Source organism: Mobula birostris, chromosome 1 (genome assembly GCF_030028105.1).
Source record: "Mobula birostris isolate sMobBir1 chromosome 1, sMobBir1.hap1, whole genome shotgun sequence".
NCBI lineage: Eukaryota > Metazoa > Chordata > Chondrichthyes > Myliobatiformes > Myliobatidae > Mobula > Mobula birostris.
In genome coordinates this window covers 211318565-211339470 of record NC_092370.1, presented here as the reverse complement: position 1 = coordinate 211339470, position 20906 = coordinate 211318565, and the positions used below count along the sequence as shown (strand labels likewise).

At 42.1% G+C, this 20906-nt stretch overlaps 1 protein-coding gene across 2 annotated transcripts in view; it reads left to right on the top strand.

The window, feature by feature from the left end:
- Positions 1-20906, top strand: part of LOC140204248 (kelch domain-containing protein 1-like) — a 110816-nt gene that overhangs the window by 30832 nt on the left and 59078 nt on the right. Inside the window, exon 2 of one of the 2 annotated variants that reach the window (XM_072270807.1) lies at positions 7203-7273. The exons of the other annotated variant lie outside the window; for it this stretch is intronic. Within the exon in view, the coding sequence (XP_072126908.1) occupies positions 7203-7273 (71 nt within the window). The remainder of the gene's footprint in view (positions 1-7202; positions 7274-20906) is intronic. 2 annotated transcript variants of the gene reach the window in all.

The following is a 20906-nucleotide window of genomic DNA, read 5'->3' as shown; positions in this document are numbered from 1 at the left end:
GTCTTGTTTGGCCCTGGGGACTTATCTAGCTTAATGTTTTAGCTCATCCTCTTTCTTAATGTCAGCACGTTCAAGCATATCGGCCTGTTTTATGCTGTCCTCACAAATGTCATGGTCTCTCTTTGGTGAATACTGAAGCAAAGTATTCCTTAAGGACCTCTCCTACTTCCTCCAACTCCAGGCACATGTTTCCCACACTATCCCTGATCGGTCCTACCCTCATTCTGTTCTTCACATATGTGTAGGTTTTCCCTAATCCTGCTCACCGAGGCCTTCTCATTGTACTTCCTAGCTCTCCTAAATCCACTATTCGGCTCCTTTCTGCTACCTTGTAACACTCTAGAGCCCTGTCTGATCCTTGCTTCCTAAATCTGAAGTATGCTTCTTTCTTCCTCTTTACTAGATGTTTCACATTTCTTGTCAACCTTGGTTCCTTCACCCTCGTATCCTTTCCCTACCTAAATGGGACAAACCTATCCAGAACCCCTAGCAAATGCTTACTGAATAGCCTCTACATTTCTGTTGTGTCTTGCCCTGAGTGTCCCAATTAAATGCTTTCCCATACCATCTGCCCCAATTCTTCTTCAAGGCTATATTGTAGCTCACTGTCTTCAAAATGCTCTTCCATTAAGGGATTGGACACCTGACCTGCTTCATTGCTTAGCATGTATCCAATATGGCCTCTCCTGGTGTCAGCTCAACTACATATTGTATCAGGAATACTTCCTGAGCATGCCTAACAAATTCTGCCTCATCTAAACCTTTTGCATTAAGGAGGTCCAATCAAAATTAGGTAAGTTAAAATCCCTCGTGACAACAAACCTGTTATTTTTGCATCTTTCCAAAATCTGCCTCACTGTCTGTTCCTCGGTGTCTATTGCTATTGGGATTTTATAGAATATTCCCAATAGACTGATTGTTCCCTTCTTGTTTCTGACTTCCACCCACACTGACTCAGTGCGGAATCTCTCCATGATGTCCTCCCTTTCTGCAGTTGAATGCCTTTGAATTGTGGTGAATCTGGAATTCATTGTCACGGATGGTTGTAGAGGCCAATTCATTTGGTATATTTTGTATTTAAAGCAGAGGTTGATTGGTTCTTGATTAATACGAGCATCAAAGGTTATGGGGAGAAGTCAGGGGAATGGGTTTCAGAGGGATAATAAATCAGCCTTAATAGAATGGCAGAGCAAACTCTGGCCTAATTCTGCTCCTATGTCTAATGGTCTTAAAAGGTAACACTTTAACAATCATATTTGTCAGGAATTGTTATTTGGCAGTGTATATTTTTAAGTAGCACAAAACCTCCAAAAATAAACTGCCAACGGGACATTGACTGGCGAAGGGTCTCGGCCTGAAACGTCGACTGCACCTCTTCCTAGAGATGCTGCCTGGCCTGCTGCGTTCACCAACAACTTTTATGTGTGTTGCTTGAATTTCCAGCATCTGCAGAATTCCTGTTGTTTAAGTTTTAACATTAATATATTTTCTTTCTTGATCTTTATTTGTATTGCCGTTGTGAGCAATAAATAACAAATCAATCGGGTCTAAGCAAATTATAAGACATAGGAGCAGAATTAGGCTATTCAATCCATTGACCCTGCTTTGCCATTCCATCATGGCTGATTTATTATCCCTCTCAAACCCATTCTCCTGCCTTGTCCCCTTAACTTTTGATGCCCTCCTTGATTAACCAAGAACCTATTAACCTCCACTTTAAATATACTGAATGACTTGGCCTCCACTGCAATGATTTACAAAATTAGCACCATCTGGCTAAAGAAATTGCTTCTCATCTCTGTTCTAAATGGATGTCCCTCTATTCTGAGGCTATGCCCTCTTATCCTAGTCACCCACTATTGGAAACATCCTCTCCACATCCACTCCTATCTAGGCCTTTCAATGAGATCCTTCCTCATTCTTCTAAACTCCAGTGAGTACAGGCCTAGAGTATATTTATCATGATGGAAATTCCTACTTAAGAGTAGATTTGCTAATATTAGCATGGCAAATGTAATGTAAAGAGTCAAGACTGGACTAGTGAATACTTAATGGTATTAAGTTTATTTAAAGAAATAGAAATTTCCTTCCATTAGTTTTTTTTTTAAGTCCCCTCGCTACCAATAGTTCTTTTGCACCTCTACAAACTTGCATTTCAAATTCCCATATGAGAAGCAGGGAATGCGCATTGTTTAGGAACCCCATTCTATTTCTTCCCAAAATCAAATCCAAATGTGTTATTAGCCTGCCTTCCCCTTTCTAGAAACATCAGGATCATTGTCCCCTATTTGCCCCAGTGGAGGAGAAGGCTTTTGTGGCTTTTGTCTGAGGAAAATAATGAACGAACGAGAAAGAAGGTGCACGCGCAGCAGGCAGCAGTTCAACCGCACCACATTACCCACCCCGGGCGACCCGGGCCGGCACGGGCCGGCGAGTCGACTCGCGCGCCGGTTTTCCCGCTGCGATGCTGGCTCACGCTGCTCCACATTGTCGACGTCTGATTGGCCAAGACTCTCAAAGGCCGTCCTTGATTGGCTGCGCGGAGCATTGAGCGCGGGCTGAGGGAAATGCGGCTGCGATGGGTGTGATTGGGCGGTGGGGGTCTGTCGACAATTGGGCAAGTGCGGTGGTGAAGAAACATCTGGCCTAGCTTAAAATGGCTGGAACCCAGTATTGGTCTCGGAGAATACAGGAAAATCATCACCACGCGGTATTTAGTAACGGATTCCTTTACGTATGGGGAGGTTATGTGGTAAGTATTACTCATTTCGTCCAGTTAAAACTGTACCAGTGTCTTCATGTGGGTCTGTTCATTTTTTAAAAATATAACCTACTTTTCAATTGTGCCGTTTATATGTGTGCGCCAGTATTGGAGAAGAGCACGTAAAGAATTGCAGGTTGCCGCCTTGTGAAACTTTACATTCGGGAATGGTTTACAGTGTTGCTCATGAAGTCCTCCAGGTCTGCATCCACGTCGTTTCTTTGTGGCGTCGATTTGTCTCAGAAAATTAAACCGTTTGATTTACGATGTTGCTTGAAAATGAGAGATCAATTCGACTTGTATAGTTTGAACCGTGTGGTGTCAAAGTTCCATTGCAAAATGTCTTGAAGCAAGTTCATCTGTTGAGTTTGAAGTAAAAGAAAATTACTTACGCGACGTTAATTTAACTTTTAGACTTGTATAGCGAGGAATCATAAATTTAGTCAAGGTTCTATAACTTGGGTCAGTACTAAATCATGAAAGAGCGCATTTTATTTCTTGCCAGACATTGAATTGGGTAATAAATTTGTCTATTTAAAGATGTTACTGTATTCATGTGTTAATGTAATTAAAACATCTCTTTGTGATGTCATGAAAGGGAGCTTGTTATAGCAAACTGGTTAATATAAATATGAAAACTTTTTTTTCATACAAATATAGCAGTTCCTATATTGTAAAGTAATAATAAAAGAATTGACTTTCACGTCTTCAGCCCTAAATTCCAGAACGGCCTCCGATGAGAGCAAACAGATTATAAAATTTATACTTGTTTAATTTGAGTTAATATAATTGGTTTAACCATGTTGTAGAGAATCAATAAATGGTTATTTACCCATCAATTTGAGTGCTTATCCTTGTTGATAATGTTTTATATGTGAATAAAAGACCGAAATGTTGACATGCTTGTTACCTACCTTGTGGATTATTTTGCTTTTCCGTTCATGTCAGCATAGGTTTGCCCGCCCTTCAGGATTTTCCTTTAGATCTAGAAGTTAATAATCTGGGCATTACTACAAGCAACTTTAAGCAATATTCTGAAAGCTGAAACGAGAGTGGGAAAGTGGCTATTTGAATTAGGCCGTTCTGGGAATTAACAGTATAAGAACATAAATAATAGACACTTTAAATTATTTGACCCAAGTGATCATGTTTCATCTTTCCTTAGTTTGATCCCCGTGCATGCAGATTTTTTTAAAAAACTTGAGCCTCAAATTTTGAGACTGTGACCCTTGCATCTATTCCAGCAAGCCCCTTAGGAATTTTGTCCATTTTAATACAATCACTTCTGTCCTAAGTTCAACCATGGGCCCAGTTCACTTAACTTCTATGGGGCAAGCCTCTCCAGAAATCAGTCTTCACTAAGTGAACCTTTACTGCATTCTATTTCATTATTTGGGGAATTGCATTCCAAAACTGCAAGGTAATGTTGCAGCTGTATAAAACCACACTTATAATATTGTGTTCACTTCTGGTTGCCTCATTATAAGAAGGTTATGGAAGCTTGGAGAAGCTGCAGAGGAGATTTACCAGGATGCTGTCTAGACGAGAGGGTATATTTTATGACGATAGGTTGAGTGAGTTAGGACTTTTCTCTTTGGAGCAAAGGAGGATGAGGGATGACCTGATAGTGATATACAAGATGAGAAGAGGCATAGGTGGAGCGATAGGCCAGAGATTTATTCCACAGGGGGTGATGGTAAAGGCAGATACATTTAGGGACATTTAAGAAACTCTTAGATAGGCCCATGGATGATAGAAAAAATGAGCTATGTAGGAGGGAAGGATTACATTGATCTTAGAGTAGGTTAAAAGGTCAGCACAACATTGTGATACAGGTGGCCTGTAGTGTGCTGTGATGCTCTATGAATAGAGAGATCAGTCATTTCACAGTGTTCTCAACAGGGCCCTGTATAATTGCACCAAGTCTGCAGGTGACAGCAGGGCAGCATAGTCGTGTAGCTAGTAGTCATTTTCTCACAGTGCCAGTAACCTGAGTTTATTCCTGACCTCCAGTTCTGTATATGTGGATTTTGCAAGTTCTTCCTGTGATTGTGTGGGTTTTCTCCTACATTTCAAAGGTGTGTAGGTTAGATTAATTGGTGACTATAAATGGCCTCTAGTGTATAGGAATGGGAGCATCAGGAAGGAATATGTAGGAAGAACAAAATCTGGGGAATAAATGTATGGTAATGTAAATAGCATGGACAAGGTGGGCCAAAGGTCCCATTTCCATTGTTGTATGTATGACTCTTAAGTTCTTGCATTGAAGTCTAATGTACCACTTGCTATTGTGTACAACCTGTATTGTAATGCTGCCTGGTACCAACAAGAAATATGAGTACATTATACTATACTTGGTCCCTTCATCCCAATCATTGATAAAGCCCGTTGAATAGCTGGAGCACAGACATTAATCAATGTGGCACCTGTTGGTTACAACCTTTCAACCTAAAGTTATTCTTACTCTGCAACATCAAATAATTATTCCAAGTAGAATTAAATTAAAACCTTTAAGAATAAAACTGGCTGACTTGGAGAGAACGTTAATTTTAAGTTGAGAGTATTCAATAGTTGCCAAAATAAAAATAATTTTCTATCTGCAGCTCTGCTTGTACAATATTTAATCTAGCCTAAGGACAGAAGATCTTGTATTTGCATTATTCTTTTTAGGATTTCAGGACTTCCAAAAATTCTTTACAGGCAATGAAGTACTTTTGAATGCCTTAATAAATGATCTAAATGTGGTATAAAAATTCACAGAGCACAGAGTCACAAAGAGTTTTCCTTCCAGTTAATTAGAAATTATAGTGTATGACCATCTTGTTTAGCCAAGGAAAATGCTATTGTAATTTAAATTGCAATATTGTAAAATATACTTCAGATTTGAAGATAGATTTACATCCTGAAGAAAGTTGATGTGGAAAATAACGATATACAGGTATAATTTATGCTAGTAGAAAACCACATAGGCAATCAGCTAAACGTGTGGAATTTTACAATATGGAAGTTTTAATTAATTATGATCAAGTGTGTATTAATTATCCTTAATAGAATGTTTCAGAAAATCTGATACGTACCTGTTTATTTTGCATCTTTGCTCATCCATCTAAACCAATAGCAATTCCTGAAAAGGATCATCTTGAATATTATACTCTGAAATTTTCATTCCCGTATTTTGTGTAGTACAAAATCAGCAATTAAAATTGAATACAGGTTGAGTACTCCTTATCCAAAATGCTCAGGGACTGAAGTGTTTCGGATTTTGGACTCTGCTGTATAAGGAGATAGCTTGGGATTGCCATCATTTTTGACTCCGAATTTATGTGCTACCGGTAAGCAGTTTTTGTCTTACATTTGTTCATCACACATCTGTACTTAACAGTGAAAATTATTACGTACCATCAATATAATTAAAATATGTGAGCAGGGTAACAAAAGCAGCATTGGGAGAATACCTATATCAGCTGTTTCCAACAACAAACAGCTGGCTTTCAGTCTGCACCTAGAATACTGTGTTTTGATCAAAAGGTTACAGTACACTGTATTTACATTTATTGCTTTTATACCTTACATAAAACCTGTCAGCATTGTATACTTGTTCTGGTGTTAGATTTTCACCAGCAATGAGCTTTGCAAACTTAACAATGAATTTCTCAGCTGCTTTGCGATCAGCATACGTTTTGTCTTTAAAATGTTTTTTAATCTTTAAAAAATTAATTCCATGCCTTTTTTCTTAAATCTGTGTAATTGGCCTGCTGAATATTCACATTTGCCTTCAATTTTCAGTTAATCGTGATAAGTCTTTGCTTGGTTCATGATCGGCATACCATTAGCAGCATTTGTTCACACAGACGCTGACGAATCCACTCTTTCAATGCACCATCGGATTATTCATTTTTCACTTTATCCAGTGTTATTCTATTTTAATTAACTTCCATTCATTACACATGAGGTTTCTTCTCAGAACTGTCTGGTGCTCAGAGATCTATGCATTCCCTGAGAACTTTCCCAGCACCTTGTGGAATTTTCCATTTGCGATGTCATGTCATTGCTCAAAAATACTTCAGACTTAGGAGGATTTTGGACTTTGGAAATTCGGATAAGTGGTACTCAACCTGTATTAAGTTTTTTATAAATTTTGAAGAACCACGCTTCACTCTAGTGTCTAGTAGATAAGACATGATTAACCATTTTGGAGTGAAGAACTGGGTTTAGCAAAGTTACATCAGACCCAACAACGAGCTGATTATCTTTCTGTTTTACTATTTTCACAGTATGCTTTAATGGAAATTTTTAATGTTGCGAGTACATTTTTTGTTTCTCCTTCCCAAATTATTCTTTTGCTTTTTAAAAAAACATTGTTTTTGTTCAATGCCAATTTAATAATGAAAGATATAAGTTATCACAGTGATTATAGGAAGGTGTAACTTTTTTATTGCAGACATACGAAAATAATGAAGTTTATTTACCCAATGATGAAATCTGGGTTTATGAAATTGAAAGTGGTGTGTGGTAAGCAACCTCCTCTTACAAACTTCATTTTTTTTTGTATTGCATTGCTTTGAGTGTTTCCCGTAATAGCAGTTAGTCCATTGTTTAATGCAGCAAGTGAATTGTATTAATGTTTCTCATGACTGAAGTAAAGTTGTTTCCTGTCGATAATAATAAACAATGAAAGTATCATGAGCAAGAATTTGTTGCAGAAGCAACAGGATGAATTGTATTTACCATTATTAATGCATATATTAGAACATCACTGCACACTTCAACATATCCAGAAGTTGTCATCCATTTGTAAATTGTGCGGCTATGTTATTTACACAGAGCAGTGAGTGCATGGAACACACTGCCAGGGTGGTTGGTAGAGGCAATTACATTAGGGGTATTTAAGAAACTCCTAGGCACATAAATGTTAGAAAAATGGAGGTCTCTGTAGGAAAGAAGGTTTAGATTGATTGTAAAGTCAGCTAAAAGGTCGGCACAATATTGTGGGCTGAAGGCCCTGTGCCTTGCTGTAGTGTTTTATGTTAGATATCTGAAATAAAATCATTTTACATAAATCTTAAATAAAAATTTGGAAATTTTGGCCTTTTCAGATTTCTTGTTAAATAAAATGTACAAAATCCTAAGTAGTTGACTGGGTTGACACATGTTTTTTTGCAAAAATGTGAAACTAGCAGTCACTTTCACCAGATTTAGGCCTGTTTTTAGATAGATAAGACTTTTATTTGAGTGTTGTTGAGTCTTTGGAATTCTTTGTTAAAAGCTAGTGAAGCCACAATATTTTTTGAAGGAAATCCTTGATAAACATAGAGGTAAAAGGAGTAAGAAAGAGGGAATATATCAGAATTAGATCAGTCATTTTCTTATTGACAATAACAGCAGACATAAGGAAGTGAATGGTAAGCGATTTGTTTTATCATGTCAAGATGGTGATGGTAATGAACATCATTTGATGTTTAAATGATGATGGATAGAGTTTACTATATTAAAGACAAATAATCTTACCGTTCCTGCTACAGATGAATGGGCCTTGTGAACTGGTGAACTAGACATCCAATGGAATTGTTGCTGATGAGCAAATCTATGTTCTGTTTACTCTTTGCACAGTATTGTTTGATGACTGGGGGGAAAAGTGGAAGAAATAATCTTGGATGAGTAGTGCAGCCATTCAGGCTTTTTAAGTTGTCACAATTGTAAGATTGGCCATAGGAAATCTGAGGGTTCTAAAAAGTATTCAGATAGGTAAGATCAAAAGCAATATAAGATTACATTTATCTTCAGCATTACTTCTAAGGATAACAATAATGAGACTTTTGGCTACTCTAAAGCTTGGAGAAGTTTTCTTATCCCTCAACATGAACTTGCATAAAGGTATCTTTGATGCTAAAGACTTGCTTCAGTGTCCGCCTTCCTTGATAATTCACTTAAGCTCTACTTTGGAAAGGTTTCATTCTCATGTAGTCTGTACTGCAATGATACTAATATATGCATGTTTGCTTACTTCTTTGAAGCATTCAGATCAGTCATGCTGCCCTTGAAGATTTCAGAACTTTTAAAAAAACAATAAAAATATATTTTTTAATAAAGAGAGCATAGAATAAAGGAGGTTTATGCCATTCATAACAAATGTATCAAATGTACAATTCACATCTATAAAAGAGATGCACCCATTGTACAGTCATGTTTTAGTTGCCTCCCTGCCCCGACCCACTCCTCCCAATCTCCATCTCCAAGCCATCATTGCATTAGCAAAAAGGGTTAAACAGAACCTTTGTCCCCACAGAGCTGCATTGGTATAGAGAAGGTGTATTTTCCTAATACATAGACCGTTGTATGTTTACAAGTCTGGGTCCGTAGAATTTTACCGGGAAATGCTGGAGGTCAGGGATTTATGTGCAGAGGAAAGGAAGAAAGGATGGACCTTTAGTTTGGCTGGGAATTCTGAAAATATTCAAGAAAGGGTCCCCACACCTTTTGGAACTTTATGTCCGAGTTGAGAATTGAATAATGGATCTTCTCTGGGTATAGACTGGACATGATGTCCCTGAACCACTGAGCGTGGGTGGGTGGGGCACAATCCCTCCACCTGAGCAAGACTGCGCACCTGGCCAAAAGAGAGGCAAAAGACAGTGTGCTACGTTTGGTGGGACTTAGGTGCGTGTCCCCCTCTCCGGAGGTGCCGAAAAGAGCAATCAAAGGGTTAGGTTCCAAATTATAATAGAGTTTGGAAAACATCATTCCAGTATTTTTCCAAGCTAGGGCTTGTCCAGTGCATGTGAATAAGGGAAGCCTTGCCCCTTTTGCATTTGTCGCAGCAGGGATTAACATCTGGGTAAATGCGAGATAATTTAGTTTTAGACATATGGGCCTTGTGTACAACCTTGAACTCTAACAAGCAGTGGCAGGCACATAAAGAGGTTGAGTTAACTAACTTGAGAACTGAATCCCAAACATTGCCTGACAGTGAGAAATTTGAATCTTGCTCCCAGGCAGTTTTAATTTTGTCAAGGGGGGCCTCATCTCAGGACAGCTAGCTTGTCGCAAATGGTAGATATTAGACCTTTGCGCAATGGATTCATGCAGAGAAACATATTAACGACATTTATGTCAGGTGCCTCAGGGAAGTTTGATATCAAAGGGCTGAGAAAACATCTAATTTGCAGATATCTGAAGAAATGAGTGTTGAGTAGGTTAAACTTTGCAGACAGTTGTTCAAATGATGCAAAGCAGTTGTCTATAAAAAGATCTTTAAAGCGCCTGATGCCCTTTCTGTACCAGTCTTGAAATGTTGGATCATGTATAGAAGGCTGGAAGAGATGATTATATAGAATAGGACTTGAAAGAGAGAAGCCATGGAGACCATTATGCTTCCTGAACTGAGCCCATACTCTCAGGGTGTGCCTGATAACAGGATTAACAATTGGTTTAGGCAGAATAAAAGGGATTGCAGATCCAAGAAGTGCAGAGATGGAGAAATTCATAATGGAGTTCAGCTCCTTTGCCACCCATTTTGGGCAGTCAGATTGGTTGTAAAAATGAGACCAAAAGATGAGACAGCGTACGTTAGCTGCCCAGTAATATAACCGGAGATTGGGCAAAGCCGTGACCCCAACACTTTTAGATTTTTGAAGATGGACTTTATTCAGTCGGGGACGCTTGCCCGTCCATAAGTAGAATGATATGACTGAGTCAAAGAAGGCTTTAGGAATGAAAGTTGGTATGGATTGAAAAAGGTACAAGAATTTAGGAAGGATGTTCATTTTGACAACATTAATTCGGCCCATCAGGGACATGGACAGAGGTGACCACTGTCCAAGGCTCTGTTTTGTATGATTTAACAGATTAATGAAATTTTCTCCAAAGAGACGCTTATGTTTCCTTGTTACTGTGATGCCAAGGTAAGTAAATTGGTTATTCACTGCCTTAAAGGGAGGTTATGGAACTCTGACGCTTGTGCTTCTCCATTTATAGGAAAAAGTTCACTCTTGTGTAAATTAAGTTTGTATCCTGAAAATTGGCTAAATTTGTTCAGGAGTGAGAACATGGGGGGTAAAGAGGTTGATCGGGTTTGATATAAAAAGCAAAAGATTGTCAGCATAATGGGAGACTTTGTGCTCAACTCCCTCCCTCCAAATCCCCATCGGACTCGCACAATTGCGGAACACAATCGCCAATGGCTCTGGCCAGATCGAAAAGTAAAGAGCTTAAAAGGGCACTCTTGGCGGGATCCACGTTTGAGGTTGAAAGGTTGGGATTGCTGAGAGTTGATCAAAACAGAGGTGGTGGGATGCGAATATAACACGTGATAAAACTTGGTCCAAAATCAAATTTTTCTAAAACAGCAAAGAAGTAATTCCATTCCACGTGGTCGAATGCTTTCTCTGCGTCTAAGGCGATGACACATTCAGATCCCAGCTGAAGGTGAATATAAAATATTTAATAGACAGTGTATGTTTTAAAAAAAAAAAAGAGGCGGTTTTTGACAAAACCAGTTTGGTCTTCGAAATAATTCAGGGCAGGATGTTCTCCAGTCTATGGGCCAAAACTTTAGCTAAGGATTTGACATCGACATTTAACAGAGAGATTGGCCTGTATGAGGAGCACTCTGTTGGATCTTTGCCTCTCTTCACTAAAAGAATGATGCATACCTCATTAAATGATGCTGGCAGTTTACCTTGTTTAAACGAATCAGATAGAACCAAGGTTAGTTGAGGTAAGAGCAGTGACGAAAATGATTTAAAGAAGTCTACAGGGAACCCGTTGAGTCCTGGAGATTTACCAGTCTGCTGTAACGAAATGGCTGAGGATATTTCCTCTAATGATATTGGCTCATTCAGTCTCATTTTGAGATCAGGAGAAAGTGTGGGGATATTTAAGCTGTTTAAAAAATTCTGGACTGAAATGTTGTCATTTGTGGATTCAGAAGTGTAAAGTCAGGAGTAAAATTCCTGAATGTAACTTTGGTGAGAGTAAGAGTTCGGCACGAACTAGAAGGGCCGAGATGGCCTGTTTCCGTGCTGTAATTGTTGTATGGTTATATAATGTGTCATTGATTTCAGAATACTGTGAGGTGATGCTTCCATTTTCCATTCAAATTTTTGTGATGTGTTGTTCGGCTTTGAGGCCCCTTAATTGGTTGACTAAAAATTTACCAGATTTGTCACCATGGATATAGAACTAGCTGTTGCTCGGCGTTCAATTGGGTGAGTGGAAATAAGAACAAATGTAGTTAGGAGTTCCACTCGTTTTTTGTACAGCTCCGGAGTGTGCACATGTGCCGGTCGTGCATGCAGCCGGTTACACTTGCTCAAGCGACCAATGCCCACTGGTTTAGCGAACAGAGCAGCGGACATCCCGGCTGAAATCTGGAGGAAAACACACACAGGATGCAGAGGGGGATCAAAAAGGCGAGGGAAGAGGACCAGGTCGAGACAACAGAGGCTTATGGAGAAGAGAAGTTATAAGCTGTGTCTCCCCTCTCTCATCATGGGAAATGTGAGATCGCTGGGGAATAAAATGGACGAACTGACTGCGCTTGTCAGGAGTCAGAGAACGTTTCGGGAGAGCAGTGTCATGTGCTTCACTGAGACGTGGCTGCACGAAGACATACTCGATCAAAGCGTTTCCATAGAGGGCTTCCAGACGGTTTGAGCTGACTGGAATTGCACTGAGAGTGGTAAGTGCAAAGGAGTGGGGCTGGCGGTTCTGGTAAATAACAGATGGTACAATCCTGGGCATATTACGATCAATGAACGTGTCTGTAGCCCGGATATTGAACTTTTTTGCTGTTGGACTCTGGCCATATTATTTGCCAAGGGAAATCTCGCATGCAATTGTGGTTGTTGTGTACATCCCTCCCTCTGCCAACCCTACGTCGGCGTGTAACATCATTTACACCGTCATAGCCAGATTACAAACCCAGCACCTGAGTGCCCTCATTACCATCTCGGGTGACTTCAACCAGGTTACCATGGCTAGAGCACTGCCTAACTTCTCGCAGTATGTGAGCTGTACAACCAGAGGGGAGAGGACTCTGGATTTGATGTACGCTAACGTTAAGGATGCATACAGCTCCTCTCCCCTCCCCCTACTGGGAAGGTCAGATCACAACCTGGTGCATCTAAAACCCTGCTACGTGCCTCTGGTGAAGAGTAAACCTGCAACCTGGAGGACAGTGAGGAAATGGTCAGAGGAGGCTTATGAGGCGCTCCAGGGTTGTTTTGAGGTGACAGACTGGCAAGCACTCTGTGAGCCACATGGAGAGGATATTGATGGGCTCACAGAATGCATCACTGATTACATTAACTTCAGTGTGGACTGCAATGTTCTGACAAGAACTGTCCTTTGTTATTCAAGTAACAAGCCATGGGTGACAAAGGACATTAAGGACATCCTGAATGCTAAAAAGAGGGCATTTAGAGATGGAAATAGGGAGGAGCTGAGGGCAATACAGAGGGACCTGAAAGCCAGGATCAGGGAGGCTAAAGACAGGTACAGGAGGAAGCTTGAGTGGAAACTCCAGCAGAACAACGTGAGAGAAGTCTGGAGGGTGATGAGGACCTTCACTGGGATTCAGCAAACTAGCAACAGAGGAGCTGAAGGCAGTGTGGACAGGGCCAACGAACTTAACCTGTTCTTTAACAGATTTGACATTGGGACCCCTGCCTATCCCCACATGAGCCATCTGTTGTCGGCCCCCAACCAACACATATTCCACTCTCCCCTCCTACCCCTCCTCACAGTCCCCCACCCTGCTCTCATGACTATACCCCTTTCCCACACGAAACCACCATGGTGGGCTTCACGGCTGAACAGGTGAGAAGACAGCTGAAACGTCTCAACTCAAGCAAGGCTGCAGGGTTGGATGGTGTCAGTACCAGGGTGCTCAAAGCCTGTGCCCCTCAGCTATGTGGAATACTTCGCCATGTACTCAACCTGAGCCTGAGGCTCCGGAGGGTTCCTGTACTGTGGAAGACGTTCTGCTTCGTTCCTGTGCCGAAGACGCCGCGCCCCAGTGGCCTCAATGACTACAGACAGGTGGCATTGACCTCCCACATCATGAAGACCCTGGAGAGACTTGTTCTGGAGCTGCTTCGGCCTATGGTCATGCCACACTTAGATCCCCTCCAGTTTGCCTACCAGCCCCGACTAGGAGTTGAGGATGCCATCGTCTACCTGCTGAACCGTGTCTACGCCCACCTGGACAAGCCAGTGAGCACTGTGAGGGTCATGTTTTTTGACTCCTCCAGTGCGTTTGACACCATCTGCCCTGCTCTGCTGGGGGAGAAGCTGACAGCGATGCAGGTGGATGCTTCCCTGGTATCATGGATTCTTGATTACATGACTGGCAGACCACAATACGTGTGCTTGCAACACTGGGTGTCCGACAGAGTGATCAGCAGCATTGGGGCTCCGCAGGGGACTGTCTTGTCTCCCTTTCTCTTCACCATTTACACCTCGGACTTCAACTACTGCATAGAGTCTTGTCATCTTCAGAAGTTTTCTGATGACTCTGCCATAGTTGGATGCCTCAGCAAGGGAGATGAGGCTGAGTACAGGGCTATGGTAGGAAACTTTGTCACATGGTGTGAGCAGAATTATCTGCAGCTTAATGTGAAAAAGGCTAAGGAGCTGGTGGTAGACCTGAGGAGAGCTAAGGCACCGGTGACCCCTGTTTCCAACTGGGGGGGTCAGTGTGGAAATGGTGGAGGATTACAAATACCTGGGGATACGAATTGACAATAAACTGGACTGGTCAAAGAACACTGAGGCTGTCTTCAAGAAGGGTCAGAGCTGTCTCTATTTTCTGAGGAGACTGAGGTCCTTTAACATCTGTCGGACGATGCTGAGGATGTTCTACGAGTCTGTGGTGGTTAGTGCTATCATGTTTGCTGTTGTGTGCTGGGGCAGCAGGCTGAGGGTAGCAGACACCAACAGAATCAACAAACTCATCCGTAAGGCCTGTGATGTTGTAGGGATGGAACTGGACTCTCTCACGGTGGTGTCGGAAAAGAGGATGCTGTCTAAGTTGCATGCCGTCTTGGTCAATGTCTCCCATCCACTCCATAATGTACTGGGTGGGCACAGGAGTACATTCAGCCAGAGACTCATTCCACCCAGATACAGCCCAGAGCATCATAGGAAGTCATTCCTGCCTGTGGCCATCAAACTTTACAACTCCTCCTTTAGAGGGACAGACACCCTCAGCCGATAGGCTCGTCCTGGATTTATTTCCTAATTTACTGGCATAATTTACATATTACTATTTAACTATTTATGGTTCTATTACTATTTATTACTTATGGTGCAACTGTAACGAAAACCAATTTCCCTCGGGATCAATAAAGTATGACTATGTTTTAATTTGAGCATATTGTTGGTCTATTTCTTTAATTTGGTTGGGCAGATCTAGTCGTTCTTTATGGGTCTTTCTTTTCATATTCGCAGTGTAGGAAGTTATTTGACCCCTGAGGTATGCTTTCAAAGCGTCCCAAACAACCAGGCTTGAGGTTTCAGGTGATGTATTGGTATTAAGGAAAAAGGTTATCTGGTCCTCCATAAATTTTACAAAATCATTATCTGATAGTAAGGTTGAATTAATGTCAATGCTTATTTATTTGAGGAAGGGCTGGAAGAATTATAGATAAGATAACCGGAGTGTGTTCTGATATCAATATACTCTGATAAGCACAGGAACAGACTGATAGAATCAGCTGGTTATCAATTAAAATGTAGTCAATTCTAGAAAAGGTGTGATGAACATGTGAGAAGAAAGAATATTCTCTGTTATTTGGGTGGAGAAAGTGTCATATGTCAGAGATGCCACAGTTGAAGAGAAAGGACTAAATTAATGAGGCAGATTTGCTGAGTACTCTGGGAATAGGAGACGATTGATCCAGCACTGGATCTAACCAGCAGTTGAAGTCTCTACCTAGTATGAGAGAGTAGGAACTCAGATCAGGCAGCGCAGAAAAAGAAGTTCAAAGAAGTCCACATCATCCAAGTTAGAAGCATATATGTTAGCCAACACTGCCAATGTATTATATAATTTCCCCGAGACAATGACAAAATGGCTGTTTGTATCTGATATTGTATTGTAGAGCTCAAAGGGAACGTTTTGATTTATGAGAATTGAGATTTCCCTGGCTTTAGCCTGAAAAGTAGAGTGGAAGTGCTATCCCACCCATCATGACATAAGACAGGAATTTTCAGAACTGCGAATGTGTGTTTATTATAGAAATGTAATTGCTGTATTAAACTGTTTGAGATGTTCTTCTAACAGGGTGATTCAGCCCCTTGACTTTCCAGCTCACAAAATTCAACGGACTGACCATTCTCCTTTAAAAGGGATACAGGTTGATAGGCATAAGCAGTGTCAAGATTTCTAGTATCAGCTCTGAGGCAAAAATGTAAAACAAAAGAGAAACAGGGCATAAATAAATCCTGTATAACAAGGACTTCTAAGGGTTCTTAAAACAGGACTGGTATTGGAGTACCCTCCCCCCCATCCCCCCAACCCACAACAAGACAGCTGCCAGAGAGCATAGCAGCAAGCTCTTAAGACCAATAATCATCCAACAGTACAACTTCCTGTCACTCGTAGCATCATCTTCAACTCCATTATTGATATTTAGAAGAAACAGTAAGCATTCGACACTCCTAAATTGACATTATGCTTACTGAGAGACAAAACAATTCTTCCAAAGTTTATTAAACATGGCTCTGAAAAATGAACCATAAAGCAGTAATATAAACTTATATTTGAAAAAAAAGTAAATAAACAGACTTTACCCAGTGCTGTTCCCACAATAGGTTGTAGAGTTCACTGAATTGAAGGTATTAGGAAATACACTCTTGAGAGAGAATAGTCTGAGTGAATATTGTTCCACCTATTGTGGTAGTCAATACCTAACGCGGCCAAGTCAGACCAGACCTTGCTATCCAAGCACTGCTAACATTACCTGGCAGAGGGTATGGGTGAAAAATATTTTATGAAGAATTCAATGTAGTGGGGAGGCTGTCAATGCTTCGTCTACCGAGCGTAGCGACTTCTTATCACCGCTGGGAAGTGTGATACGGAACCATGCAGGATATAGTAGGGAAGACCTAAGTCCTCGATTGTATAGCTCCATCATTACTTCACTGTACTCAACTCGCAGGCTCAAAACTTCGGGAGAGTAGTCCTCCACAACCCGGATCTGCTGGCCGCGGTATCCTAGCTTCCCTCTCCGCCGGGCCTCTCTCACCAGGAGATCTTTAATCTGATAGTGGTGCAGGCGAAGAAAGACCGGGCGTGGTCTCTGTCCTGGGGCTGGTTTAGCTGCTAGTGAACAGTAAGCTCCATCAATCTCCGGCAGGGATGGGAGTGTGTCCTTCCCAAAGATCTCACAAAGTAGACTGGAAAAAAATTCGTTAGGACACCCACCTTCAATAGATTCCGGCAGGTCCAGGATGCATGAATTCTGCCGTCTGCTCTGGCCCTCCCGGTCCGTAACTTTAGCTAGTAGCTTGATATTGTTTTCACGTAAGCTGGAGCAGATGTTTTCCAGCTCACTGACGCGCTGGCTCAGGTCGTCCATAGCGAGCTTGAGAGAGGGTAGGCGTTGGCCGTGGTCCTCCACTTTACATTGGATTTGGTTGTGTTTCATTTCCAACAGGCTAAAAGAAGATTTAAATTGGGCTACCAATGCCTCACAGTGTTGGTCTAGTAGTGTGGAGATAGCCTCTACTGTCAAGCCAGCTGCCGAATTATCTTTTTTCCCAGATGAAGAGTAAACCTGCAACCTCGAGGACAGTGGGGAAATGATCGGAGGAGGCTTATGAGGCGCTCCAGGGTTGTTTTGAGGTGACAGACTGGCAGGCACTCTGTGAGCCACATGGAGAGGATATTGATGGGCTCACAGAGTACATCACTGGTTACATCAGCTTCTGTGTGGACTGCAATGTTCCGGCAAGAACTGCCCTTTGTTATTCAAATAACAAGCCATGGGTAACAAAGGACATTAAGGACATCCTGAATGCTAAAAAGAGGGTGTTTAGAGATGGAAATAGGGAGGAGCTGAGGGCAATACAGAGGGACCTGAAAGCCAGGATCAGGGAGGCTAAAGACAGGTATAGGAGGAAGCTTGAGTGGAAACTCCAGCAGAACAACATGAGAGAGGTCTGGAGTGGGATGAGGAGCATCACTGGGTTCTGGCAAACTTGCAACAGAGGAGCGGAAGGCAGTGTGGACAGGGCCAACGAACTTAACCTGTTCTTTAACAGATTTGACATTGGGACCCCTGCCCATCCCCCACATGAGTCATCTGTTATTGGTCCCCAACCAACACACATTCCGCTCTCCCCTCCTACCCCTCCTCGCAGTCTCCCACCGTGCTCTCATGACTATACCCCTTCCCCACACGAAACCACCACGGTGGACTTCACAGCTGAACAGATGAGAAGACAGCTGAAACGTCTCAACCTAAGCAAGGCTGCAGGGCTGGATGGTATCAGTACCAGCGTGCTCAAAGCCTGTGCCCCTCAGCTATGTGGACTACTTCGCCATGTCTTTAACCTGAGCCTGAGGCTCCGGAGGGTTCCCCTGCTGTGGAAGACATCCTGCCTCGTCCCTGTGCCGAAGACGCCGCGCCCCAGTGGCCTCAATGACTACAGACCAGTGGCATTGACCTCCCATATCATGAAGACCCTGGAGAGACTTGTTCTGGAGCTGCTCCGGCCTATGGTCAGGCCACACTTAGATCCCCTCCAGTTCGCCTACCAGCCCCGACTAGGAGTTGAGGATGCCATCGTCTACCTGCTGAACCGTGTCTACGCCCACCTGGAGCCAGTGAGCACTGTGAGGGTCATGTTTTTTGACTTCTCCAGTGTGTTCAACACCATCCGCCCTGCTCTGCTGGGGGAGAAGCTGACAGCGATGCAGGTGGATGTTTCCCTGGTGTCATGGATTCTTGATTACCTGACTGGCAGACTACAGTACGTGTGCTTGCAACACTGTGTGTCTGACAGAGTGAGCAGCAGCACTGGGGCTCCACAGGGGACTGTCTTGTCTCCCTTTCTCTTCACCATTTACACCTCAGACTTCAACTACTGCACAGAGTCTTGTCATCTTCAGAAGTTTTCAGATGACTCTGCCATAGTTGGATGCATCAGCAAGGGAGATGAGGTTGAGTACAGGGCTACGGTAGGAAACTTTGTCACATGGTGTGAGCAGAATTATCTGCAGCTTTATGTGAAAAAGACTAAGGAGCTGGTGGTAGACCTGAGGAGAGCTAAGGCACCGGTGACCCCTGTTTCCAACTGGGGGGGTCAGTGTGGAAATGGTGGAGGATTACAAATACCTGGGGATACGAATTGACAATAAACTGGACTGGTCAAAGAACACTGAGGCTGTCTACAAGAAGGGTCAAAGCTGTCGCTATTTCCTGAGGAGATTGAGGTCCTTTAACATCTGTCGGACGATGCTGAGGATGTTCTACGAGTCTGTGGTGGTCAGTGCTATCATGTTTGCTGTTGTGTGCTGGGGCAGCAGGCTGAAGGTAGCAGACACCAACAGAATCAACAAACTCATTCGTAAGGCCAGTGATGTTGTGGGGATAGAACTGGACTCTCTCACGGTGGTGTCGGAAAAGAGGATGCTGTCCAAGTTGCATGCCATCTTGGACAATGTCTCCCATCCACTACATAATGTACTGGTTGGGCACAGGAGTACATTCAGCCAGAAACTCATTCCACCGAGATGCAACACAGAGCGTCATAGGAAGTCATACCTGCCTGTGGCCATCAAACTTTACAACTCCTCCCTTGGAGGGTCAGACACCCTGAGCCAATCGGCTGGTCTTGGACATTTCATAATTTACTGGCATAATTTGCATATTACTATTTAATTATTTATGGTGCAATTGTAATGAAAACCAATTTCCCCCAGGATCAATAAAGTATGACTATTTAGTACTCTTTGAGGTCATTATGAAGCGAGCATAGTTGCAGGCGGGGGGAAGAGTGAAAAGTCCAACAGTTTGGTATGAGAAAAGGGGGAAGAAGGAGTGTGGAAATAAAAAGTAGGATGGAGCGCCCATTCTCTGCGACTACATGTGGCTGCCAACCGGAAGTCCAGATTTCAGAACTTTAACAAAATTTGTTGCCTCCACCATGTTCTTCAAAGTGCATAACAATTTTGCTTTTTCTGATTCATTCACAAGCTTTTGTGGCACGGAACAATCTGCTTAACAAAAGAGGTTAAACAGATACTGTAATAGTTTTGAACCACCTGCTTAACCCTTATGTTCAGTTTTTTCTAGTATACTGTCCCCATCCCTGACCTTTTACATGTCCAGAGGTACCATTCTATTACAATTAGCTGGGGTCTTTTAATGATCAGTTGTGTCAATGGGTAATTTATGCCAGTAGGCAGCAGTTTGATTCAGTAGTTAGCAGCAGTCCCTTTTCAGTTCAATTGTCAATCTTTTGTTGGTTAATAGTCTCAGATGTCACAGCTCCACCTTGGATTTCCATTGTAGTTTGTTCCTAATATGGGTATAATCTGTATTTCCACCCTGTAATATTTATCTATTGTTTGAATTTGTGAAAATACCTTGTTAAACTGAGAACACAGAGTTGATATTCTTTATTTTTTAAGCTGTTAGGCAGTTTAGTTGCATTTTAAATTCCACATGAAAAGTTGTGGAAATTGCACGAGAACAAAACAAATTGATGATGGTCGTGGCAGATATGGTGTTTATGAATTTTAGGAAGGTATTTGACAAGGTTCCCCTTAGTAGGCTGATTCAGAAAGTTGTGAAGCATGGGATCCATGAAAACTTGGCTGTATGGATTTGGAATTGGCTTGCCCACATAAGGCAGATAGTGGCAGTAAATAGTGTATCCTGCGCCTGGAGGTCAATGACTAGTGGTGTCTGCAGAGATCTAGTTTGGGACCCCTTCTCTTTTTTTTTAAATATATAAATGACTTGGAGGCAGAAGTGGAGGGATGAAATAGAATTTGCAGATGACATGAAGGTTGGAGTTGTTGTGGATAGTGTAAAAGGTTGCCATAGATTGAAGTACAACCTTAATGGCAGGATTCTTAAGTGTTGAGGAACAGAGGGATCTTGAGTCTTAAGTTCACAGATCCCTCAAAGTT